Raw genomic sequence first — 27,568 nt, 5'->3', positions numbered from 1 at the left:
TCCTCTTTCTCCATCTATCCTCCACTCTCAACTTACCTTCCACCAAAAAATGATCTGATAATTCCCCACCCCTTAGCACATGTACATCCTTAACTCTTCCTATCATAATCCTATTTACCACTACATAATCCATCAACACTCTATCTACCACCCTTCCATCCACCACCCTCTCCCATGTGTACTTATGCTTGACTTTCTTCCGAAACACTGTATTTGCTATCATCAACTCTTTCTAGACACATTTCCACCAACAACTCTCCACTACGATTCTTTCCTGGAACTTCACATTTCCCAACCACTCCATCAATTGGACCATTTCCTACCCTAGCATTAAGGTCTCCCAGTACTATTACATTGACATTTCTCCCTAAATCCTCTATCCACTCATTTAAATCTATCCAAAAGGGCTCCCTTTCTTCTACACTCTTCTCACTGCCAGGCCCATATGCACTTACAAAGACCCACATCTCCTTTCCCAGTTTCACCTTCATCCACATTATCCTTGAGGAAACCTCCTTCCACTCCACTACACATTTACCTATCTCTTCACTTACTAGTATAGCCACCCCTTCCCTCCCTTGCCCTCTCTTCACTCCTGATAACCTCCCACTTACACTCCCAAACTTACACTCACCCTTCCCTTTCAACTTAGTTTCACTCAAAGCCAACACATCCATCTTTCTTCTCACAAACATACTACCTATCTCTTCCCTTTTACTCTCATCAGTACCACATCCACACACATTAAAAGACCCAAACCTTAGGGTGCTGGTCGGAAAACTCCTAGACCCTCTTATGCCTTTACTTTTTTTAGAAATGTCCCATGTGGGGCTACAAGGTGAAGGATGCCTAGTCCCAATCCCTGTCCCTTTCTTCTCGCCTCTTACGATCCAAGTGGAATTACTTGCTGGCAGTATTCTTTTCCCCCCATATATATATATATATATATATACACACAAAGACGTTTACATTCTGGTCACAGTGGATACATTTCTCCCTTCACCATATCTTTGTAAACATTTATGCCTGCTTTCAAATTTGTTTGTTCATGAATTGCTAAATAGCGGGTTCAGATTGTTCGTTCCGGCACATCTTACTTCGACTGTGGTTGCTGTATGGATAACTATTTGTGTGGCAATAGCCTTCGGGCACTATGAAGCTGTGTGATGCCTACGTACAAAAAGAGAGTAGTCAGAGTGCCTGAAATGATGTTAAGTTGGCAATGTATATCTGGTGACAAAACCACCTACTCACCATCACTGGGTTACGATGTGTACCAAGGGTGAACTGCAGTCCACGTGGTGGGTTTCCACTTGATTGTTCAAAGCAATGACCCTCCAGTAACAGGTATTCCAGTTCAAACTCACTGTAAAACACCAGATTTATGTCATACACAGCATTTTTTATTTCTTCTGGGTCTTCAACATAAAGTTTCATGGGTTGCTAAAACTTGCAGGCCCACAGTAGCCAGCATTAGTCCTTGGCCTCTTCCATTATTCTCTCTGGGAAGAAACTTTGGACTGCTGTCTTTATTGTATAAGTGTGCATCTATTTCTATGTCATTGGCTAACAGTAGTTAAAGGAAGAAGAAAAGGAGGAGGAAGGAGGAGGAAGGAGGAGGAGGGAGGAGGAGGAGAAGGAGGAAGAGAAGCAAGGACAAGGACAACTCTTCATCCACAAGGTGCTCTGGGAGGGCCAATGAATGGGTGTGGGGTGGATGTAGGGTAGGTGCATGCTTTAACTCAACCAGGCCCTTTATATGGTAGAAAAGGTTGAGCTACACACTTCACATTAAAAAAAAAAATCATATAAACCTATAAATGTAAACTTCAGTACCCTTACCTGTGTACTCCACTTTCTACTGTCTCCAATTTTATGTTATCCAAGTCATAAATAGACTTGACAGACTCCACAAGCCAATTTTCAGGAACATGGTAGTTTTGAGTGAGAATAGGAGATGCAGGAAGACTGGTAAATTTAGCCAAAGGTCCTGAAGTGAGATCTCCCTCTGTAGTAAACTGTGGTTCTGGTTCTAGTACATAGCGGAAATAACTGAAAGGAAAAAGGTCAATTCATAAGACATCTACCTTAGCAAGTGGAGGTGATCAATAATTTTACTACTGAAATTTTTGTTGTGGTGGGGTCCATCTGGATGGCTGAGTATCATGATACATTGTGCAGTCACTGATGTGACTCTAGTTTTATTTTTTGTAAGATGGTAATGTGCATGAACAAGGAAAGGGACAAAAGTGATTGGTGTGACAGGGATGATGGTAACTCCCCTATCCCTAGCCACCTTATTTAAAGGGTAATGACATACAAGATGGATAAAAAATAAATAAATACTACATTTGTCCATGAAGTTAGCACAGTATGTTGCAACTACTAACTGCAAAGTACATTTCTATTAACAAAGATACCTTTTAAGGGGCATTTCTGAATGCTTCTCTTGTGCATTCAAAAATACTCTTATCTGAGCATTGACAACTTCCTGTAGAACCATTAGAATAGGTCCAACTTTCTGTGCCGCTTTAGAAACTGGATCAAACACACCAACAATATCAAAAGCTGGCTGTTCAGGAACTTTTGGAGCTATATGTATGACTGAGTGTTCTTCTGAGCGATGAGGTAGTGTGTGTCTTGGCTTTGACTGTGGTTTGGTCTGTAGTACTGCTGTTATTTGCATTATTAAGTCACTTGCATCTTTACCAAACTGGTGTTCTGAAATAAAAAGTAAAAATTTAGAGAGAGAGAGAGAGAGAAATAAAAAGCAAAATTCTGAAGGCATGGGGACACACTCCTTGCCTTACCTTCTATCGTTTCAGCAATCTTGTCACCAAAAGACCCTGTAAAGATCCTCTCAAGTAATGCCATATCTTCAGACACAAAACTTTCTTCAGATTCCAGAGCTCCTATCATTCTGCCATTGGCTATCACTGTTCTTTGTCCTCGAGCAAGATTTAATACCTAAAAAAAAAAAAAAAATGAAATAAGATAATAATGAAATAAGATATGAAATAACTAAATAAATCAAACAGAATTTTAACAAACTTCAGATACTGTCTCTGAGTGTTTCTACTGTACAGTAGCCAGGAAAATAAACCTGTATATTCACTAAATCATATGACCCTTGTGTACTGTTCTGTTTTCAAGACACATCTATAAGATTAGCAGTACTGAGGTAACTGGGAAAGAGCAGTGTGAGTTTAGAAAAGAAAGAGTAAGCATAGATCAAGTGTTTGTAGTATGACAGGTACATGAGAAGTATTTGGTAAGTGGTTAGGATTTGGAAGAGGACTATAATGCGGCTGACAGAAAGGTTTTGAGGAGTGTGTAGTGGATGAACAGAATATGAGGAAGACGTCAAATTTTTTTTACATGAGTAGTAGGGCAAAAATTCAAACTGGGAAGATGTGAAAAGTGGCATCCCACAGGGCTCTGTACTGGCTCCTTTAATGCTTGCCATATATATAAATGATATGGATGAGGGAGTAAACTGTTATATAAACTTCTTTGCTGACGATGCCAAATTACTCAAGAGAGTAAGAACAGAAGAAGATTGCATATTGCTACAAGAAGACATAGACAAAATATGGGAATGGAGTCGGAAAAAAAAGATGAATTTCGACATTAAAAAATGTAACATAATGGAATTTGGAAAAAGTAAAAATAGAGTATTGGGACAGTACAAAATTGGAAATAAAGAAGTCAAAAAAGTCAATTCAGAAAGGGACCTGGGAGTAATCATCTCAAGTGACTTGACACCTGATAAACATGTCAATAAATTATTTGGAGAGATTTATAACTTATTGAGGTCAATGAAAGTGGCTGTCGACTACATGGATGAGGAGATGGTTAAAAAAATTGTTACACTGGTAAGACCTAAACTAGAATATGCTGCAACACTATGGGCACTTAGCACAAAGAAGAACATAAGAAAGTTAGAAAGAATACAAAGAGCAGCGACAAAGTTGGCACCTACACTGACAAACCTGACATACGAACAAAGATTGGAAAAATAACATTTGTCATCACTGGAACAGAGAAGAGAAAGAGGCGATTTGTTGACTATTTTCAGAATTATGTAAGGGATGCAAATTCTCAACAGAGACGACTTATTAAAGTGGGACAGAAGAGAAACAAGAGGACACGAAAAAAAACTAAAGAGAGACAGCTACAGAAGAGACCTGAAAAAGAATAGCTTCCCACATAGAGTGATGTATGGAACAAATTGAACGGAGAAACAGTGAATGCCAAAACTATACATGACTTTAAGAATAAACTGGATGTGGAGAGATACGAAAATGGGTCACTACGAGCATAGCTCTCATCCCATAAAATAAAACTAGGTAAATACATGGGAAAGTCAGAAATAGTGAATGGGCTGAAGAGGATATGGGGCTGCATTAGGGCTATGTGATGTTGCCATGATTGTTTAATGCAGACATGGACAAGGTGGTAAGGAAAATTAATGAAGGAGTGATGGGAAATGGTTTGGAATTTGTGGGTATGGGTGCAGGGTCGCAAAAAGAGGACCAATTATTGTTTATGAGTAACACTGCATTTGTGGCTGATTCTGGCAAGAGACTGAAGCAGCACTTAATTGAGATTGGAAGTGTGTGAGAAAGAAGGAAATTATGAATAAATATGGGCAAGAATATGTTGATTAGATGTATCATTACATGAATTATAAGAGATCTGTAAATGAACTTACCTTGGAGGCATACAAGCTCTGTGCCTTAATAGTATCAGGTTTCAGAGATTTCAAGCGAGACTGGAAGGCTTCCATATCCATACCCTATTGGATGAAATAAACATAATTACCACATATTTTTTCAAAGCAATCCATTACTATAAAAATACAGAAATCAACCAATCAATCTGTTGCCCCTGGTCTCTCTTGCAAAAGACCAGCAGCATCCAGGAAACAGGCAACAGCCTCTAGGCAAGACCATAAGTCACTTAGAGAAGAGATATTTTGATATTGCCTACCACCTGTACAACACAAAACATACACAGAAACACATACACATCCAGATAACTAAATAAACCCTTCAAGAAAGACTGCCAAACTCAATATTACAGAAAAATTCCCAAGATATAAGTCCCATAAAGAAAATCCAAACACACCTGACAAGATCTACACTAGCATGCCTGTACTAAGGACATCATCCATTATTTAAATTGTACCAATATATGCCTTTACTTTACTTTTTTTAGGAATGTCCCCTTTGGGGCTTCAAGTAGTAGGATTCCTAGTCCTATCTCTGTCCCATTTTTTGTCACCTCGTACGACTCAAGTGGGATTTCTTAATTGGGAGAAAAATGAGAATGGTACTTAAGAGACAAAAATTCAAACTGGGAAGATGTGAAGAGTGGCATCCCACAAGGCTCTGTATTGGTTCCTTTAATGTTTGCCATATATATAAATATGGATGAGGGAGTGAATTGTTACATGAACTTCTTTGCTGATGATGTCAAATTACTCAAGAAAGTAAGAACAGAAGAAGATTGCAGATCGCTACAAGAAGACCTAGACAAAATATGGGAATGGAGTCAGAAATGTGAGATGAACTTCAACATTAAGAAATGTAGCATAATGGAATTTGGAAAAAGCAAAAATAGGATATTGGGTCAATATAAAATTGGAAACAAGGAAGTCAAAAAAGTCAATTCAGAAAGGGACCTGGGAGTGATCATCTCATGCTACTTGACACCTGATAAACATGTCAATAAATTATTTGGAAAGATTTTTAACTTATTCAGATCAATGAAAGTGGCCTTCAACTACATGGATGAGGAAATGGTAAAGAAAATAGTGGTTACACTAATAAGACCTAAACTAGAGTATGCTGCAACACTATGGGCACCTAGCACAAAAAAAAAAGAACACAAGAAAATTATAAAGAATCCAAAGAGCAGTGACAAAAATGGCACCTACACGATCAAATTTGACATATGAACAAAGATTGGAGAAATTACATCTATCAATACTGGAACAGAGAAGAGAAAGAGGTGATTTGTTGACCATTTACAGAATTATGAAAGGGATGGAAATTCTTGATAGAGACGACTTATCAAAATGGGACAGAAGAGAAACAAGAGGACACGAAAAGAAGCTAAAGAAGGACAGTTACAGAAGAGACCTTAAAAAGAATAGCTTCCCACATTGAGTGATTGATGTCTGGAACAAACTAAATGGAGAAACACTGAGTCCCAAAACTATACACGATTTTAAGAATAAACTGGATGCGGAGAGATATGAAAACGGATCAATTTAAGCATAGCTCTCATCCCGTAAAATACAACTAGGTACAACTAGGTAAATACATTCAACCAAAGGATTACAAAGACGGAGCATACCGACAGGAAACATTTTGCTCCATAACTAGGTCGGATGCGGGGAAAAAAAAAAAAAAAAATTATACATAAAACAAAATAAAATAAGTAAAAATGATTACGATATAAATAATAATAAAAAATTGCATAGTTATAGTTAAATAATAAACAGCTGAATAGTAAATAATAAATTGACAGATAAATAATAAATGAAAATCAAGCAAATAATAAACAAACAAATAATGATGATATGGTTTAATGCTGTAACATTAGGCGAACATTATTTGTGCTTTGGTGCTGTGGGAGTGAAGGAGACTCGAGTGGTTTGCTGGTTTTATTATGGTTGCTGCGAGTGTCGACCTAGGTTGGGTCGGCGGTCAGGGCTCCGAGGCATGCCTAACCACAAGAGTGATCGCGAGCCTTGGGTAAAGCACCGCTGGTGACAAGTACAGAAGGGAACTGAACGTGACACCAAAACCTGGCATCCTTATATACGCACCCTGTGTACATTAAAGTAGCGAACGACCCGGTCTCGCAGGAACATGGCTTGGCATGGCCAAGGTTGTGGTTTCATGAGGATACAAATGCCTGGACTTAACGTAAATACTTCTAATACAAGACCAGCTGTTTCTACAACACATATCCATTCCTTGTCCATCCCATTTCTGAAGCGGCAATACTATAAGCCAAAATATCACACAGAAGCACACATGGGGGAGTCTGTTCACCACATTACCCTCCTTCCCCTGCGAAGCATGGAATCATGATGTCCAAACAGGGAAGCGGCCATGAGTGACATCAGTGGATGCAGGAACCTCTTGAGGCAGCACTGTCAACAGCGGCAACAGCGGCACTGGCGATGGTGGCAACGGCGGCAGCAGTGGCTGCAGGAGAAGAGGTCGTGAGCGATGTCAGTGGAAGCGTGAACTCCCTTGAGGCAGCACTGGTGAAGGTGGCGATGGCCGCAGCGGTGGCTTCCTAGAAGTAGCGTTGTCGATCTGTGTCAATAGTGAGGAGAGCCCATGAGCGACATCAGTGGAAGCGTGAACTCCCTGAAGGCAGCGCAAACAGTAATGTAAGAAGCGGTGGCTCCCTGAAGGTGGCCCAGACGGAAATGTTGGAAGTAGTGGCTTCCTTGAAGTAGCGTCGTTAATCTGCGCATCAATAGTGAGGAGAGGCCGTGAGCGACGTCAGTGGAAGCATGAACTCCCTGAAGGCAGCACAGATGACGATGTAGGAAGCGATGGCTCCCTGAAGTTGAATGTGATGTCCATTGCAGGGACGAGGCCGTGAAAGATGTCAAGCGAGGAGGCGGTTGTGAGTGATGTCAGTGGAAGCGATAACCTCCTCATCGGGGTGATGGTAGTGGTGTGTAGGGCGCAGCAGCTAGTTGTCATTGTTGGTAGTAGCGGGTCAAAAACCAGAGTAGCCATGGTGCACTCACGTCGAAACTTCCAGGAGACTTGAGTGGGTTATTGGACTTTATTATCGTTGCTGCGAGTGTCGACATTGGTTGGGTCGGTGGTCAGGGCTCCGACGCATGCCCTAACCGCAAGAGTGACCGTGAGCCTTGGGTAAAGCACCACTGGTGACAAGTACAGAAGGGAACTGAATGTGGACACCAAAACCTGGCATCCTTATATATGCACCCTATGTATGCTAAAGTAGTGAACGACCCAGTCTCGCAGGAAGATGGCTCGGCACAGCCAAGGTTGTACTTTCATGAAGATACAAATGCCTGTAGTACAGGTGTAATATGGACTTAACCCCTTCCCCGGCAGAAACGGGTATAGTTGTTTTCACTTAATGTTCCTTTTTCAGTCATCGACGAGAATACTCAGCTAAAACTTAACTTTCAAAAACCAGCTACAGACGTATTTACTCATTGATTCTGAGCCTTTCTAAGCCATTCTACATGTGAAATGAGTATTCTCAGCAAATCGTACAGATGGCAGAGGTGTACATGGTAGCACTTGTACAGTTCAAGGCCGTTTTCTTACTAGACTTGCTATGGCAGCCACTGTGGTTGGGTGCAGTTTTCATCCACATAACCACTCGTCGATTCTGAGCCTTTCTAAACCATTCCATGTGTGAAATGAGTATTCTCAGCAAATCGTAAGACTGGCAGAGGCGTACAAGGTAGCGCTTGCGCAGCTCAAGGCCACTTTCTTACTAGATTTGCTATGGCAGCCACTGTGGTTGGATGCAGTTTTCATCCCATAAACACTCGTATTTTATATCTTTTTCAAAGAAATTACACCCCAAATGTCTAATTCTGAGGAAGATAGTGAATATGAACCTTCCCTCAGAAGCTTGAATACTTCTAATGACAGTGCCAGTTCATCAGAAGGAGGAGGGAGGTGATAGGAGAGCCTGGATAAGCCTCGAGGTGTCAGAGGACCGCATGAATGCAGCATCACCACGTTTCCCATTCGCAGGAAATCCTGAAATTATGGTTGATGAAGACCCAACAGAATGAGTCCTTTTGAAATCTTCAGTCTTTTTATCAATAACAGGATTATTGATTGTGTACTGGTAGAGACTAATCATTTTGGTGAACAAATTGGACAAGGTGATTCTTTGTGGTGCCCTGTAACAGAGGCCGAAATTTTCATATTTTTTGCCATGAAAATACTTGGGGTTATTGTGAAAATGCCAGAAGAAGAAATGAAATGGTCACAAGATGAACTTGAAAGACCAATTTTTCAGAAGCCGATGACTCTGAAACAGTACAGTAAGATAAAACAGTATCTTCATTTTGTAAATAATGAAACTCATAATGTAAAAACCCACCCCATAAAATTTATGATTGTATGAAGGGATGGAGAGGGAGGGTTGCCAATTAAATGAAGAGGACTTGCTATGGATGTGCTGTCTTGCTACACTGCTTCTGACCCAGGACAGTGGCCAAGATGCAGGGATGACCTGTCATCCAAGAGGAGCCAAGATAAGAGGGAGGGGGGTAAATGAGAGTGGAGTATGTGGGGGGTGGAATGAGTGGGAGTGGATTTTATGCCTTTGTTTTTAGGCTACTTCCCTTATAAGAGGGAAAAAGCCATTGGTATATGTGTGTACCAATATAAAACAAGTCTGACCACAGATTCAAACTGCCCCAGATGTAACCACAACACAGAAGACACAGAACACCACATATTAATATCCCCCACACTAACAATCCCCAGACAACAACACAATATATATTCTCTAAGTGAATTAAGGTTCTGCCTGTGGGCTCTTGCTGGATTCCTGGAGACCAGAGGTCTTCTGCAAGAGAGACCAGGGGTAATGGACTGACTGACAACTTTGCAATACCTCATATATTCATTCAGAAGTATAATTTAAATATCAATATCAAATCCAATAAAACATTATTCACCTCCTTGAATAAAACTTTAACCTGCAGACAAAATTCCATTTTACAGATACAAATATATATAAAAGAAAAATTATAAACTTACTGGTATCTCAAAATTTGTCATTTTCTTTTTTCCTAAGAGGAGTGCTTCAGCATTGTCTTTGCTTAAAATTTTGCCAAGGAAGAGCCGAGCTGTGACTGGTGGCAAGGTTGCCATAGCAACTTCAACAGCATAGCTAATTGGGTGACTTGTTTCCGACACTTCTCCTTTCGGGTTCTGGATAACTCCTACTCTTACACTGTTACTTTCCCTCTGTGAAAGGTAAATAATGATGAATTAATAATGATACAGAACATATTCACATTTGTTGTTGCCTACTAATTTTTCAACTTTTTCCTACACTGTAACTGAAAAATGAATTGGTTTGAAGGATTCATGGTAACTCTACCTTTAAACTATAGTACCGTATTTTCCGGCTTAAAATGCGCACCCATGCACTTCGTTATCTCAGTACACAGATAGCGCGCACCGACGTATAACGCGCATGCCCGATCGCATTTGTCTATAACGCAGTTTTACCTCGGTATTTATATCATGTGAACGAGGTTACATGGAGAAGTATTTTTCATTGGCTAGAGCCACCGCTGGGAAATCTGTTGATTTGTCACTAAATTAAGTGTCTAAATAGGCATCAATCAGGACACAACTAAGAAAAAGTCGGAACTACACGTACCAGTATATGACTCATGTTGTGCGTTGGTCCCTTATTACTTTGTAGCTTAAATAGTTTGTAGGAAATATGATCTAAAAAAAGTTTATTGAAAGTAAAATATACAGAAAAATTTCGGGATTTTTACAGAAAATGTTCATTTTATATCTTAAGGAAATAATTCATCTTTACCATTTTTTATTTAATACTGAAACAAACTACAGACTGTTTCATTTTAGCTTTGAACCTGCAATGACAGTGGTGAAATAGGACAGTCTCTCATCGAGGTGACGTTTAGTTAATATAACTCCCGAAAGAGGGTGTTGTAGTCAGGTGTTTGACACGAGTTTATGAACGGCCGCAACGGAATTTGTACCATACCTAAAGTGAAGCAACAAAGCCAACATAAAAATTCAAACTAAGATGCTGTGAACATGGGCAAATATCATGAATATTGATCATGTTTCATGGTGTTTAGGCCTATTTAATCATGAAATATAAGATTCGATAGATACCTACCTATACCAAATATTTATATACGGTAGCCCATGCTGGCGTATTCTTTCATGTCACCATGGCTGTTCTTCTTGTTCTCACGGAACGTCACGGTGAAGTGTGCCTCCCGACTTTGTGACGGCCAACATCGTCACATTGTTGTGAAAAAAATTACACACACAGCCGCAGAATTTTTTATCGTAGGCCGTAGATAATGCGCACCCCCCCATTTTTAGGCCCTTCCAATGGAAAAAAGTCGCACACTATACGCCAGAAAATACGGTACATGTGTACTTACATAATCCAAGAGCACCATTCTTACAAACCAATTCTCTGGACCTAGAGATATTGCACAATTACTTACCAGGCATGATTATTTTAAATTTCACCACAAAAGCAAGCATCTGGCCAATCCTATAAACAATCTGGATTTCTTTGCTTTCTTTACATACCAAATATGCAATATAGATCATATAATATAGATCAGTGGTTCTCAAACTGTGACATGCACCCCATGGAGTACATGGGCAACTTTCTGGAGATAAGTCAGCAGCTTTCATTTAGTAAACAACTGATGTATACTTTAAAATCATGTTTTTCTACTTATTTTACAGATCTTAACAACACTCAACAAAAGGTATGATTCTTTCTTGTGTTCATTTTGACTGAATTTGAACTTGTAAGTTGTTTTTTCTCAGTGTTTATCCATACAGAGAAAACAAAAACTTGAAATTTGGAGTTCAAATTCAGTGAAAATGAACAAACATTTAATTTTATGAAATCCCTATCTATGTATCAATAGGCTTCTTCCCTCGTATATCAAATATCAAATCCCTGGAAACCAGAAACTTACACAATACTGAATGGCTTCTTTTAGCAACTGCCTACCCTCTGGTGTGTCAAAATCACCAGCAACCCACACAGTAAGTGGTCGTACAGATGCATCATTTTTCAAGGACATATAGCGGCGAGACCTCATCATTGCAGCAGTCATATCTGAAGCGCTCAAAGTCACAAATGTTTCACTTGTGAGCTCTACATTCGAAAATCCTGTCAAGTCAATAAATGTGGAGGTATCTTGGTGTAAAATACGTTTATTCAACCTGAAAAGGAATTATGAAACTGAAATAAAAATATCTACACATATAACAGAAAACATTTTTGTATCACTATAGCACTTACTGCTACAAGAATGTGCAAATCAAATTCACGTTATGAATCAAGATTAAGATGAAAAATAAATAACCCAAGAATACAGTCTAATAACCCAGATAATATTCTATCTCTATAAAAAAATATGTCAACCATCAACATGCATACAACATTAAGTGATAAACACACCCTGTCAGGGACTGGGGTGTTCTGTAGAGAAGTTGCTGCAGTTATGTTCAGGTTTTTTGAGAGCTGTACAAGGATTCTGTGTTCTCTAGGATATGTTATCTGTATAGATAATATTTGCCGGTGTGTGTTCAGGTTATTTGCCTGTGTATCTACCTAAATACCAAGATTCCCCCCCCCCCTTATAAGAGAGGTAGCTAAGTCAGATGCATGTACCTATTCCCACCAATTTCACTCCCCTCCACCGCCCTTTCCACCCCTCCCAGTCTCTGCTCCTCATGGATGATGGGTCATTCCGGCATCCACCAACTGCCCTGGGCTAAATGCAATGCAGCAAGACACAGTAAATCCACAACAAGGTTGCTTCACTGAATTGGCAACCACCCCTCTCAGTCCCCTCATGCGGAAAAAGAGAAAATGGGGAGAAATCCCTTAGGGCTGCATCAAAATATCATTTGCACATAAGCACCACCTACCCCCACCCCACCTTCCTTGCATAACAGTATTGTCTAAACAGTTATTTTCCACTTATCCCTATCTCTTGCCTTCTCCATTCTTTGCTCAACAGACATTCACCTCTTGCTCAATGCCCCTTTCACCCCATCCATCCATCTCATCCTCAGTTGTACCCTCAAGTTCACTCCTTCCACCTCTGCCTCCCACACCTCTTTTATTAATCTTTCATCTCTCATTCTTTCCATGTGTCTAAACATGGAGCCAATACTGATCCCTGTGGGACTCCACTTATCATTTCTTCCCAGGTAGAGTTTTTATCTCTGAGCACCACTCATTTTTCTCTCCCATCCATTTTAATAATTTTCTGTGTACACCCGTTGTTTCAAGTTTTCTTAACCTCTTCACTCCGGGGCACATCGCACATCTGGCAGCATTAGCTGCCCGACGTGCGATGTTGCGTCATAATAATTGCATTATAAAAAATAAAGTCAGTGCTCAATCGTTCGTTCTCTTTCACCCGTGAATTTTGATAACCATAGAAAATATGATGAAGACAGTTTAGAGAGAATGGAGGTTATGTAGGTACGACTACAATAAATATAATCAAGATGCTGACGTCGGCATCATCGGGTACCCACTTGCTCCTCATGATGCCTACGAAGGCGTCACCGTATGGAAGTGGTTAAGGGGATCGTCCATTAGAAAATCGAACTTTTTTAGTTTGGGGTGAAAGTGGCTGAGATTTTTTCCTAGTAATTGTCTTGTCTCAGAGAAGATACCACCGAGTTTTCAAGTCATTTATGCTTATACATTTTTTATTGTGATTTTTTTTTCTATTTTCGAGGGGTAATTTTTGAAAATTTTGAAATTGATTCAGAGGATAGACCTTTGACTGGATATTATTTTTTGTCTTTATAATGAGCTAAGATAGATGAAGAAATGGAGGCAGAATTATGATGTTCTGATCAGTTATGAAAAAAAAAAAAAAAAAAAAAAAAAAATACAAAGTTGATGAAAAAAGCAAAAAACAAAAACAAAATGTATATATGAAAAAATCCTACTAGTCCTTGACAGGACATAAATCTGCCTCCAAATGTTCTCCCAATTATGCTGAATCCGAAAAGGATTTGCAGTTGAAAATCAGTGAAGGCATTTTGGATATGAATCAAGTTAAATGTGCAAAAATCAAGTTTTTCAGGAATGAGCGTCATAGTTTTTTGTTCATGGTTACTGGTCCCCTTTCATTATTTAGGATGTTATGGTGTTGAAAGGGTATCATAGGCACCACCCTACTCTTTGTTGCCAGCTTTTGATTAATTACAGGTTTATATGATGAATCCAGTTAGTATCCACCAGGGTTATATTGCTCAGGTTCCAAGCGTGCACTTTTCCTTTTCTTGGCGCGATGCATCTTTGGCGACAGACGATCTTTATCTGCCATCCTAAGCTGTTTTATGGCATCACTGGTTGTTTTAGAGGAAATATTTTCAGAATTTCGTTTTTTGTGATTTTCTGATGGACGATTCATACTGTACGGTATGCAGTCAGGTCCCTGTTGCCATATCGTATGCTATTATTTATCATACAAAAGCATAAATATTGTGCAAAATACACAGCTTCTTTTGTTAGCAGATATATGTAACAACAGAAAACGTAATATGCAGTACGCAGCGCACACGACCCAGCCACAGTAGGGTGGGGGGTACTGTATTATATATTTTTTTAGATAGTAAAAATCAAGATACAGCTTCCATACTCAGCCACGAGATAGCTTATGAGCAACACTTTTAGAGAAAATATTTTCAGAATTTCGTTTTTTTTCGTGATTTTCTGATGGACGCCCTTAATAGTTTTTTGTGTGGCACTTTATGAAACACCTTTAATAAGTCTGGAAAAGCACAAGTCTGCCCATCCGTCCCTTTCCTCCAATATTTTTATTAACCTTAAAAAGAAACAAATTAAATTTGTGGCACACGATCTTCCCTGTCTAAAACCGTATTGTTTCGGATTTGGCATATTGATCTCCAGATGTTTAGTCCATCTAATTTTGATGATTTTTTTTTTTTTTAATTTAGCTATTGTACTTGTAAGGGAGACCAATCTATAGTTTGTTGGGTCTTCCTTGTCGTCCCCTTTATATATTGGAACGATATTAGCATTTTTCCAGTCTTGTGGTACTTTTCCTTCTTTGAGTGAGCAATCTAGTATCTTTTATATTTTGTCCGTCAGTTCATCTATATATTCTTTTAGTAGATATTTGTGATACTGACTGTTTTCTTGGCTTGTTTCAATACTATGATAATTTCTGATGCTGTATCTGAGGGTGCCTGTATGGTTCATTTTGTCTTATTGAAGAATGTGATGCTGTTGTGCATACATATATAAATTTCATCTCTGTATTTACCTACTTCTATTATACAGGAAGGGGAGCTAAGCTTGCGGTGTCCTTTTTTGTATCTTGCAAGATTAAGTTTGTTCTTAAATTATTGTATTGTGTTTGCAAACACTATCATTTATCCAATTTGTTCCATTTATATATCACTCTGTGTGGGAAGCTTTTCTTCTTCAGGTGTCTTCTGTAGTTACCCTTTTTGAGTTTCATTGGATGTCCTCTTGTTTTTCCTCTGTCCCACTTTAATAAGTCCTCTCTATCAAGGCATTATTTTCCTTTCGTAATTCTGTAAATGGTTTGTAGGTCCCCTTGTTCTCTTCTTTGTTCTAGAGTTGGTAATTCCAGTTCGGCCAGTCTTTGTTCGTATATTAGGTTTGCAAATGTTGGGACCAACTTTGTCATTGCTCTTTGTATTCTTTCTAATTTTCTTATATTCTTTTTTGTACTGGGTGACCATATCAGTTTTGGCCTTATCAGTGTTTGTAATATTTTCTTGATCATTTCCTTATCCAGGTATTTATTGATCTCAACAAATTGTATGTTTCTTCAACTATTTTATTTATATATTTATCTGGTGACATGGCTTGGGTGATGATTACTCCTAGGTCCCTGTCAAGATTTACTTTCTTTCCTTCTTTTCCATCAATTTTATACATACATATACCAAGGCTTTTTCCCCCCTTAGAATGGGGTAGCCAAAAAGAAAAAGGCATAAAATCATTCTCACCCATTCCATCCCTGAATACACTCCACACCCCTCCACCCTCCCTCTTATCTGAGCACCTCCTGAATGACGGGTCATCCCTGCACCTTGTCCACTGCCCTGGGTCAGCAGCAATTTTATACTGTGCTGATATCCTCTTCTTGCTTTATCCAAATTCAATTACACTGCACTTCTTGATGTTGAATTCTACTTTCCATCTCTTGCTCCACTCTGAGACTTTGTTCAGATCACTCTGCAATGAGTTACAATCTATTTCGGAATTCATTCTCTTTAATAACTTTGCGTCATCCACAAAGCAGTTCATGTAACTTTCATTGCCTTCATCCATGTCATTTACATATATAGCAAACATCAGAGCTAATACTGATCCCTGTGGGATGCCACTACTCATTTCTTCCCATTTTGAATATTTGTCTCTGAGCACCACTCTCATTTTTCTTCCATGTAGGAAGTCCTCCATCCAATTCAATAGTTTTCCATGTATGCCTCCTATTGTTTCCAGTTTATATAGTAATTTTCTGTGTGGTACCTTATCAAATGCCTTTTGTAAGTCCAGGAATGCACAGTCTGCCCAGCCATCCCTTTCTTGCAATATATCTATCAATCTTGAATAGAAACAAATTAAATTAGTGGTACATGATCTTCCTTGTCTGAATCCAAATTGCCTCGGGTTCAGTATATTATTCTCCTCCAGATATTTTCTCCATCTATCTTTGATGATTCTCTCACCAATTTTAAATATTGTACTCGTTAGGGACACCAGTCTATAATTTGTTGGGTCTTCCTTATTTCCCACTTTATATATCGGCACTATATTGATATTTTTCTAGTCTCCTGGTAGTTTTCCTTCTTTGAGTGAGCATTCAATTATTTTGTATATTTTTCCTGTTAGTTCATCTATACATTCCTTCAGTATCCAGTTTGCGACTCCGTCTGGGCCATGTATTTTGTTAACGTCAAGCTTCAGTATTTGATTCCTTATTTCATTCTGAGTAATGTTTAATTTCTTCAAAGGAGGAAATCTTACTTTGATTCTTTGATCACAGTTTTGTATATTTTTTCCTCTTTGGTGAATACAGCTTTGAAGTGTTTGTTCATAATATCTGCCATTTCTATATCTTCTGTATATTCTCTATCACCTTGATGTAATTTAAGTATTTCCTGTTTATTTTTTAGCTTGCCGTTTACATATCTACATAATAATGTGGGTTAATCTTTACATTTATCTATTGTCTTTTTCATAATTTCTTTTCTTCTCAACGTATTTTTACATATTCATTTCTTTGTTTGGTGTATATTTTCCATCTCATTTTTTTTTCCACCTTTTCCATGCTTTATTTCTTCTGTAGAGAAGAAAAAGTAAAAGGTGCAGATGGAAAGATGATAATGGAAGAGAAGGCAGTGAGAGGAAGGTGGGCAGAGTATTTTAAGGAGTTGCTAATGTGAAGGAGGTTAGGGAGAGAAAGGTGGTTGCAGCGGGAAGCACTAAGAAAATGACCGTGATGAGTGAGGAAAATGGAGGAGAAATAGGGAAGGATGAAGTGAAAGCAGCTGTTAAGATGATTAAAGCAGGTAAGGCACCTGAGTTGGATGAATGCCATGCAGAATGTCTGAAGAAAGGAGGTACAGTTATGGTGGACTGGCTGGTGAGGTTATTTAATGTTTGTTTAAGAGAGGGTAGAGTGCCAGAGGACTGGAGGAGTGCCTGTATTGTTCCGCTTTACAAGGGAAAGGGGGACAAGTGTGAGTGTAGTAGTTTCAGAGGGATCAGCTTGTTGAGTGTAGTTGGGAAGGCTTATGGGAGGGTCTTGATTGAGAGAATTAGGAGAGGAGCAGAGGGAGTAATTGGTGAGGAACAGTGTGAATTTAGGACAGGTAGGGGCTGTGTAGATCAGATTTTTGTGGCAAGACAGATATTTGAGAGAACTATAGGAAAATGTAAGATGTATTTTGGGCCTTTATGGATCTGGAAAAGGCTCACGACAGGGTCGACAGGAAGGTCCTGAGGGAGGTGTTGTAGATATATGGGATAGGAGGAAAGCTGTTAAGAACAGTGAAAAGTTTTTACAAGAGTAGTAGAGCTGGTGTTAGGATTAGAAATAAGGGGAGTGAGTGGTTTAAGGTAAAGGTGGGACTCATGGATGTGTTATGTCGCCCTGGCTATTCAATCTATACATTGATGGGGTGGTGCGAGAGGTTGCAAGGGTAGTGGGTAGTGGGTTGGAGATGGTTAAAGAAAATGGAGAAAAGTGGGAGGTGAGCCAGCTTTTGTTTGGTGACACTGCGCTTGTAGCAGGATCAGAGGAGGAATTGAGGAAGTTAGCGACAGAGTTTGAGAAGGTGTGTGAAAGAAGGAAGCTGAAAATAAATGTGAGTAAAAGTAAGGTGATGAGATGTACAAGGGGAGAGAGTGACAGCAGGCTGGAAGTGAGCATTAAGGATTAAAGTCTGGAGGAAGCTGATAGTTTTAGATACTTGGGTGCAAATGTGGTTGGAAAAGGTGGAGGTAGAATGTAGATTGAGAGAAGTGAGTAAATGCCTTGGTGGATTAAAAAGTGTAATGAAAAATAGACATCTAGAAATGGATGCTAAGAGGAGTGATTGTGCCAACAGCACTGTATGGGGCAGAAACATGGAACAGAAGAGAGGAAGAGAGGAGTTTGGATATGAAATGCCTGAGAAGTATGGTAGGGGTTACTAGGCTAGATAGAGTGAGAAATAAGGTGAGGAGGAGAGCAGGGGTGGAAAAGGAGTTGGGAGATAGGGTTGATGAAAGAGTATTGGGATGGTTTGGACACATGGAAAGAATGAGTGAAGAAAGATTAGTAAAACAGGTGTGGAAGGCAGAGGTGGAAGGAGTGAACTTGAGGATGCAATCAAGGATGAGATGGATGGAGGGGGTAAAAGGTCCATTATGAAAGAGGGGAATGTCTGTTGAGGAAGGACAGGAGAGGACAGAAGATAGGGGTGAATGGAGAATGGTTGTGTATGGATGATGCTGTGATGCATGAGGGAGAGTGGGTGGGGGATGGGGGGTGAGGAAGTATGTATGAGAAATTTGATGCAGCCTGAAGGGATTTCTCCCCATCTTCTCCTTTTCTGCATAAGGGGATGGAATGGGGGGTCGCTGAATTATTGAAGCGGCTTTGTTGTGGAGGTGCTGGTCTTTTGCGACACTGCTTCTGACCTGGGGCAGTGGACAGGATGCAGGGAGGACCCGTCATCCAGGAGGTGCCAAGATGAGAGGGAGAGATATGTATATGTATGTATGTATGTATGTATATATAAATGACATGGATAAGGGTGTAGAATATTATATGAACTTCTTTGCAGATGACGCAAAACTGCTGAGGAAAGTAAGTACTGAAACGGATTGCGAGTTGCTACAGGGTTTAGGAATGGGCTCAGAAGTGGGAAGTGGACTTCCACATTAAGAAATGTAGCATGATGGAATTTGGAAAAAGTAAAAAACAGCACTGTATGGGGCAGAAACATGGAACGTAAGAGAGGAAGAGAGAAGGAGTTTGAATGTGTTTGAGATGAGGTGTCTTAGAAGTATGATGGGGGTTACTAGGCTAGAGTGAGAAATAAGGAGGTGAGGAGAACAGGGGTAGAAAGGGGGTTGGGAGATAGGGTTGATGAAAGAGTATTAGGATGGTTTGGACACATGGAAAGAATAAGTGAAGAAAGACTAGTAAAAGAGGTATGGAAGGCAGATGTGGAGGGAGTGAACATGAGGGGACGTCCTAGGATGAGGTGGATGGATGGGGTGAAGGGGGCTTTGGGGAAGAGGGGAATGTCTGTTGAGGAAGGACGGGAGAGGACAGAAGACAGGGGTGAATGGAGAATGGTTGTATATGGATGATGTTGTGATTGCATGAGGTGGAATGGGCGGGGGGATGGGGGGTGAGGTAGTGTGTGTGAGCAAAATTTGACGCAGCCTGAAGGGATTTCTCCCCGTCCTCTCCTTTTATGCAATGGGGGACGGAGAGGGGGGTCACCGATTTAATGAAGCGGCCTTGCTGTGGATGTGCTGTGTCTTGTGACACTGCTTCTGACCCAGGGCAGTGGACAAGGTGCAGGGATGACCCATCATCCAGGAGGTGCTAAGATAAGAGGGAGGGTGGAGGGGTGTGGAGTGTATTCAGGGATGGAATGGGTGGAAATGATTTTATGCCTTTTCCTTTTTGGCTACCTCCCTTGTAAGGGGGAAAAAGCCTTGGTATATGTATGTAAAAAAAGGATATCAGGACAATATAAATTTGGTACAAAGGAAGTAAAGAGGGTTCTGAAAAAGACCTAGGAGTAATTATCACCAAAGACATGTCTCCTGATAAACAGATAAATAAAATTGTTGGAGAAACCTACGACTTGCTACATACATACATACATACATACACCAAGGCTTTTTCCCCCTTACAAAGGAGGTAGCCAAAAAGGAAAAGGCATACAATCATTCCCACCCATTCAATCCCTGAATACACTCCACACCATCCACCTTCCCTCTTATCTTAGCACCTCCTGGATGACGGGTCATCCCTGCACCTTGTCCACTACCCTGGGTCAGAAGCAGTGTCGCAAGACACAGCACATCCACAGCAAGGCCGCTTCATTAAATCGGTGAACCCCCCCTCTCCATCCCCCCATGCATAAAAGGAGAAGACAGGGAGAAATCCCTTCAGGCTGCGTCAAATTTTGCTCACACATACCCGTCCTCACCCCCCATCCCCCCGCCCATTCCACCTCATGCATCGCAACATCATCCATATACAACCATTCTCCATTCACCCCTGTCTTCTGTCCTCTCCCGTCCTTCCTCAACAGACATTCCCCTCTTCCCCAAAGCCCCCTTCACCCCATCCATCCACCTCATCCTAGGATGTCCCTTCATGTTCACTCCCTCCACATCTGCCTTCCATACCTCTTTTATAGTCTTTCTTCACTCATTCTTTCCATGTGTCCAAACCATCCCAATACTCTTTCATCAACCCTATCTCCCAACTCCCTTTCCACCCCTGTTCTCCTCCTCACCTCCTCATTTCTCACTCTATCTAGCCTAGTAACCCCCATCATACTTCTAAGACACCTCATCTCAAACACATTCAAACTCCTCTCTTCCTCTCTTATGTTCCATGTTTCTGCCCCATACAGTGATGTTGGCACAATCACTCCTTCATACAGTCTCCTCTTAGCATCCATTCCCAAATGTCTATTCCTCATTACATTTTTTAAACCACCAAGGCATTTACTCGCTTCTCTCAATCTACATTCTACCTCCACCTTTTCCTCCCACATTTACACCCAAGTATCTAAAACTATCCACTTCCTCCAGTCGCTCTCCCTTAATGCTCACTTCTAGTCTACTGCCACTTTCACCCCTTGTACATCTCATCACCTTACTTTTACCCACATTTATCTTCAGCTTTCTTCTATCACACACTCTCCAGCTTCCTCAATCCCTCCTCCGATCCTGCTACAAGCGCAGCGTCGTCAGCAAATAACAGCTGGCTCACCTCCCACTTTTCTCCATTTTCTTTAACCATCTCCGGTCCCTGACCCACTACCCTTGCATTTACCTCTCGCACTACCCCATCCATGTATAAGTTGAACAGCCAGGGCGACATAATGCATCCTTGACGAAGTCCCACCTTTACCTCGAACCACTCACTCTCTCCATTTGTAATCCTGACACAAGCTCTACTACCCTCATAAAAACTCTTGACAGCTCCTAGAAGCTTTCCTCCTATCCCGAAGAAATGATGAAGAAATGATAAAGAAAATGCTAGTTACATTGATAAGGCCAAAACTGGAGTACACAGCAATACTATGGACACCCTGTACTAAAAAGAATATAAAGAAAATTGAAAGAATCCGAACAGCAATTACGAAGATGGCCCCAACACTTTCAAAACTGTCTAATGAGGAGTGATTTTCAAAAATGGAGTTACCAACCCTGGAACAAAGAAAAGAATGAGGTGACCTATTGACCATTTATAGAATCATGGAAGGCATAGAAGTCCTTGATAGAGATGACTTACTAAATTGGGATAAGAGAAATATAAGGGGACATGAATAGAAACTCAAAAAGGACAGTTATAGATGGGACCTGAAAAAGAACAGCTTTCCCCAAAGAGTGGTGGATGTCTGGAACAAACTGGATGAAACAATTGTGTGTGTATACACCAGGTGAATTTAAGTGCAAACTAGATACTGTGAGATTCAAAGCGTAGCTCAGCCTTCCCATAAGGTATACCTAGGTAAATACAAATCCATATGGTTATGCTTACCGGGGCATGATGTTAGGTTTTGCCATAAGCCAATCAATAACAACATCCTTGTCAGTAAGTTCTCCTTTATACACAGAGTGCTGCAAATTTCTTGTTGTATGCATAACCTCTGTCAAAACTGCTTCCTCCATTTCATCTCCATTGACATGTTTTTCCGGCAAGGGAATTCCATTCATCAAAGCCTAATTCAAGAAAAGTTTCCTCTTAGTTGTCACTTTAACAAATATGAAAATGTAAATATGACAATGCAAGAATTTTACAAGGAGGTAAATATGTATGTATCAATTCATCACCTGAGGGAAACTGCTAAAGCCAGCCTTGGTTGAAAATTCCTTAGCTAGTTTGCGTCCAGTGTCATAGTCAGAATCCTCACCGAAGACATCATCTAAATCCACACTTGGAAATTCAGACTTGAATGCAGCTGTGACATCACTCACTGTGACCTCTCCACCTACTTTATTGTGTATCTAAAAAAAGAAGAAATATATATATATATATTTTCTGTTAAAAACGACAGCAAAATAATTGTTAATTAACTTTTTCCGTGAGTTCTCAAGCTTGCGAAAAGTAGATTTCTGGTAGGGGGAGAGGGAGTAAATCAAATTTCCAAAACTCATGGGAAACACAAAAGTTATAATGAACACAAAAATACAGCACACAGTAAACAAAATACAAGAGATGAATACAAAAAAATACAGCAAATATATATATATATATATATATATATATATATATATATATATATGTTTAATTTGAAGCACTATACAAAACTTAGATAAAAAAAAAAAAATACTATTCTATTGTTCAAAAACTCATTGTGAAATAACAGATGTAAGAAGTATTACTACAGGTTTGGCATCTCCCCTCTCCTTTTTTTAAGAGTCAAACTACCAAGTAAGAAATTAAAAGAAAAACTACTATAGTACAATTCTAATACCAGATTCAATCAAATTATGAGAATTCTAAATAGGTCATGGATCTCCCAACACTGAAATGTGACGGCAATACAAAGAAACATACTTCTGCCAAGAATAGGAGTCCCTTATAGTTTGCTTCCTCCTGTCCAGCCTTATTCAAAGTGATGTAGTTGAATGCACACAGCATTGCAACACCTGCATCGACATAACCCGTAATGACAGGGTCAGGGTCTACTACAAAGACCAAACCAATACGGACAGGGGCATTCATGTCATAGAAACTCTGGGCTAGCGTCAACAGACCAGAGGCATAAGCTTTGGCTGGCTCCATGAATATCACCTGAAAAAAATAAAATAAAATAAATAAATAAACAAATAGACACCAATACCCATAAATTTGTACCACAGAAATTCACATCTACAGGGAAAATGAAAAATAATGACAAAAGAAATGATGACTTCTTCACAATACATACCAAGTTAAAGAAATTTTTTCTCAGATTCCTGATCATTCCTGGATAAGTTGGACGAAGGAGCTCATTCACAGAAGCTGGCCATTTGCGATATGCCCGATCCTTTTCTATGTCACTTAACCACATAACTGAAGAGTCCCTGATGTCTACACCATATGCCTCTTTGCTTTCAGATGCATCCAGGTTAAGCAAGGCTCTGAGTGCAGGTCCAGATACACCTGAAATTGTTGACATTTGCAATATACAACATTAATTTTCCTTCTGTCATTATCATTACCCATCTCTGCTTCAAAAATCCCTCCATAAAGTGACACCATCTTAGCCCTTTCTGAATTAGGGAGTTTTTGGTGTTAAACCAAATCATTATTCCAATAATGTGATCCAATATGAAGAGATATACCCATCAAACCCATTACCAATGACTGATGACAAAAGACCATTAAATCTTTCCAAAATACCACTGTTAACCCAATGAACCTTCAACCATCAGGAGCTAAGATAGAAAGGAAACAAATTGGCAGATAGGCGTTGGATGGATGGGGGTGGGTGTATCATGCCTTGGCTGGCTACCTCCCTTGTAAGGGGGAAAGAAGCCTCTTGGTACATAGACAGTTAACCATTACTCACCAAGTTTATGAAGACCTTCCATGACCCTCTGTTCATTGCGAATGTACTCTAGAAGTGTGAACATATCTGTGAAATCCATGTCAAAATACATGCCGTTGACAAAGAGAGCAGCGTCAGGCGGATTAATATCCAAATTGGTACGAAATGTGTTCTGATTCTTCAATATTTCTCTTTTCATTTTGTCATTCACCTGAAAGAAATGAATTAGATTATGAATCTCAATATATTTATATATATATATATATATATATACACACAGATAGTCATTGAGTTACGACCTATCTGATATATGACTGTTCGACTTTACGACTATCACCACCCATCTGCATATATATATATATATATATGTATGTATATATATATATATGTATATATATGTATGTATGTATATATATATATATATATAAATATATGTATATACAGTCACTATCCGAGTTACGATGTACGCGAGTTACGACCACCCGTACTTACGACCACATCTAGCAGATGCCTATTATAAGTTTACTGTACATGTCTGGCAGCACAGCGCGTAAGATAGTTGTGGCAACCGGCATCGCGTACGGCAGATATGGCAGAGATGGAAAAGTTGCTATACACGTGGTTGGAAGATAATAGGCAAAGAAATGTGAGAGTGACGTTGCAAGCAGTGCAAAGTAAGGCTACAAGTTAATTTCACATGTTGAAAGAATGTGCAGGTGAAGAATACGCTTCACATGAGTTCATAGTGAGTGCTGGGTGGTTTCGTTGCTTTCAAGAGCGTTACCAGGTTCACCACGTGTTGTCGAAAGGTGAGGCTGCTAGCCTGCAGCTAAGGCATTTGTGGAAGAGTTTGATAAATTATGGATGAAGGATATTTACATACTTATGACCACGTCTAGCTGATGCCTATTATGAGTTTACTAATACGAAAACACTATAATAAGTATATTCTTTCTTTAACTTACCATATCATATTAACAACTAAGCAACTGAAAACAATACTGTATACATCTGTAGGAGAGAAGCCAAACGCAGAATATGGGATCCAATGTATTTAACGTTTCGCCCACCAGGGCTTCTTCAGAAATAACATAGTGGACAAACATCTGACTCCTTATATAACCCGAGCTTGCGGGGAGAAACGAACATGAAACTGGTGTTAAAAAAAAAAAAAAAAGTGGTTACACTAATAAGACCTAAACTAGAGTATGCTGCAACACTATGGGCACCTAGCACAAAAAAGAACATAAGAAAATTAGAAAGAATCCAAAGAGCAGTGACAAAAATGGCACCTACACGATCAAATTTGACATACGAACAAATATTGGAGAAATTACATCTATCAACACTGGAACAGAGAAGAGAGAGGTGATTTGTTGACCATTTACAGAATTATGAAAGGGATGGAAATTCTCAATAGAGACAACTTATTAAAATGGGACAGAAGAGAAACAAGAGGCCATGAAAAGAAGCTAAAGGGCAGTTAAAGAAGAGACCTGAAAAAGAATAGCTTCCCACATAGAGTGATTGATGTCTGGAGCAAACTAAATGGAGAAACAGTGAGTGCCAAAACTATACGATATTTTTAATAAACTGGATGCGGAGAGATACGAAAGCAGGTCACTATGAGCATAGCTTCCATCCTGTAAAATACAACTAGGTAAATACATTCAAATTCCTCCTCTCTTTCTCTCTATGTTCCACATTTCTGCCCTGTACAGTGCTGTCAGCACAATCTCTCCTTCATACAACAAAAGCTTGGAAAAGATGGAAAAAAAAAAGGCAAACATACATGAAACTAAGAAATGATTATGTAAAGATACACAGAGATGAAAAGAGAAACTATGAAAGAGAAATAATAGAAAAATGCAAGAAACAACCTAATCTATTTTACAGGTATGTAAATGGTAAACTAAAAAATAAACAAGAAATAGAAAACCTGTGCCAGGGAAATTATGAATATACAGAACAACTAGAAATGGTTGAAATTATGAGTAATCACTTCTAATTGGTGTTCACAATTGAAAATTCACCTAACTGTGAGGGAATAGAGAGAAACCACCCCCCCTCCACAATGAAGGAAATAACTGTAACACAGAAGGCAATCAGCGACCAAATAAAAAACCTTGATGTCAGAAAATCACATGGTCTGGATGGAATTGCAAATTGGATACTGAAAGAATGCATAGAGGAGTTAAGGAACAAAATATACAATATAACTAAATACTCACTCAAAGAAGGAAGGGTACCACAGGACTGGAAAAATGCAAATATTGGACCAATATATAAAGGAGGAAACAAGGAATATCCAACCAACTACAGACCGGTCTCCCTAACAAGCACAGTAGCAAAAATATGTGAAAAAGTTATCAAAAGTAGATGGGTTAAACATCTGGAAGAAAAAATTATACTGAATCCAAATCAATTTGGATTTAGACAAAGATCATGTACAACAAACCTGATCTGCTTCTACTCAAGACTACTGGAAATAATACAAGAAAGGGATGGATGGGCGGACTGTGCCTTTCTAGACCTACAAAAACATTTGATAAGGTACCACACAGGAAACTAACAAGAAAAATAGAATCAATAGGTGGCATCAAAGGAAAATTATTGGAATGGATGGAAGACTTCCTGACTAGGAGAAAAATGAGGGTAGTAATTAGACAAATACTTGAATTGGGAAGAAATGATAAGCGGTGTCCCACATGGCTTGGTACTGGCTCCAATCATGTTTGCCATATATATAAATGACATGGATGAAGGAGTAGAGTGTTATATGAATTTCTTCGCAGATGATGCAAAAATACTAAAGAAAGTAAGAACAGAAGAGGATTGTGAATCATTACAGTTAGACCTGGACAACATCTGGAAATGGATGAGGAAATTATTTATAAAATACTAGTTACACTAATAAGACCAAAACTGGAGTATGCAGCAACACTATGGACACCCAGTACTAAAAAGAATATAAAGAAATTAGAAAGAATATAAAGAGCAATGACAAAGTTGGCACCAACTCTCTCCAAATTAACATACAAACAAATATTGTCCAAATTGGAATTACCAGCTCTGGAACAAAGAAGAGAAAGAGGAGATCTGCTGACTATCTATAGAATCATGAAAGGAATGGAAATCCTAGATAGGAATGATTTACTAAAATGGGACCATGGAAAAACAATAAGACATGAAAAGAAACTCAAAAAGGATAACTATAGAAGATATCTGGAAAAAGCTTCCCACATAGAGTACTGGATACTTGGAATAATTTAGATAAAGAAACAGTGTGTGCAAACACTATTCAAGATTTTAAGAAAAAACTTGATGCTGAAAGATACAAAGACGGGTCACCACGAGCATAGCTACCTTCCTGTATAATACAACTATGTAAATACACTCTCCTCTTAGCATCCATTCCCAAATGTCTATTTCCCATTACACTTGTTAATCTCCCAAGGCATTTACTTGCTTCTCTC

At 39.3% G+C, this 27,568-nt stretch overlaps 1 protein-coding gene across 2 annotated transcripts in view; it reads right to left on the bottom strand.

Annotated features, from left to right (window-relative positions):
- Uggt (UDP-glucose-glycoprotein glucosyltransferase) overlaps window positions 1–27,568 on the bottom strand; it is a 93,366-nt gene that overhangs the window by 36,230 nt on the left and 29,568 nt on the right. For both annotated transcript variants that reach the window (XM_076177340.1, XM_076177350.1), the window contains exons 7-18: window positions 24,114–24,303; window positions 23,490–23,704; window positions 23,117–23,353; window positions 22,390–22,563; window positions 22,097–22,278; window positions 11,753–12,002; window positions 9,798–10,007; window positions 4,715–4,798; window positions 2,811–2,967; window positions 2,421–2,721; window positions 1,843–2,052; window positions 1,255–1,366 (exon numbers count right to left, since the gene is read on the bottom strand). In XM_076177340.1, coding sequence (XP_076033455.1) covers window positions 1,255–1,366; window positions 1,843–2,052; window positions 2,421–2,721; window positions 2,811–2,967; window positions 4,715–4,798; window positions 9,798–10,007; window positions 11,753–12,002; window positions 22,097–22,278; window positions 22,390–22,563; window positions 23,117–23,353; window positions 23,490–23,704; window positions 24,114–24,303 — 2,322 coding nt within the window. The remainder of the gene's footprint in view (window positions 1–1,254; window positions 1,367–1,842; window positions 2,053–2,420; window positions 2,722–2,810; window positions 2,968–4,714; window positions 4,799–9,797; window positions 10,008–11,752; window positions 12,003–22,096; window positions 22,279–22,389; window positions 22,564–23,116; window positions 23,354–23,489; window positions 23,705–24,113; window positions 24,304–27,568) is intronic.

The sequence above is a fragment of the Oratosquilla oratoria genome, chromosome 3 (genome assembly GCF_046742065.1).
Source record: "Oratosquilla oratoria isolate Oo_2021 chromosome 3, ASM4674206v1, whole genome shotgun sequence".
Taxonomy (NCBI): Eukaryota; Metazoa; Arthropoda; class Malacostraca; order Stomatopoda; family Squillidae; genus Oratosquilla; species Oratosquilla oratoria.
Note: the sequence above shows the minus strand (reverse complement) of the source record. Positions and strands in the feature narration are given on the sequence as shown.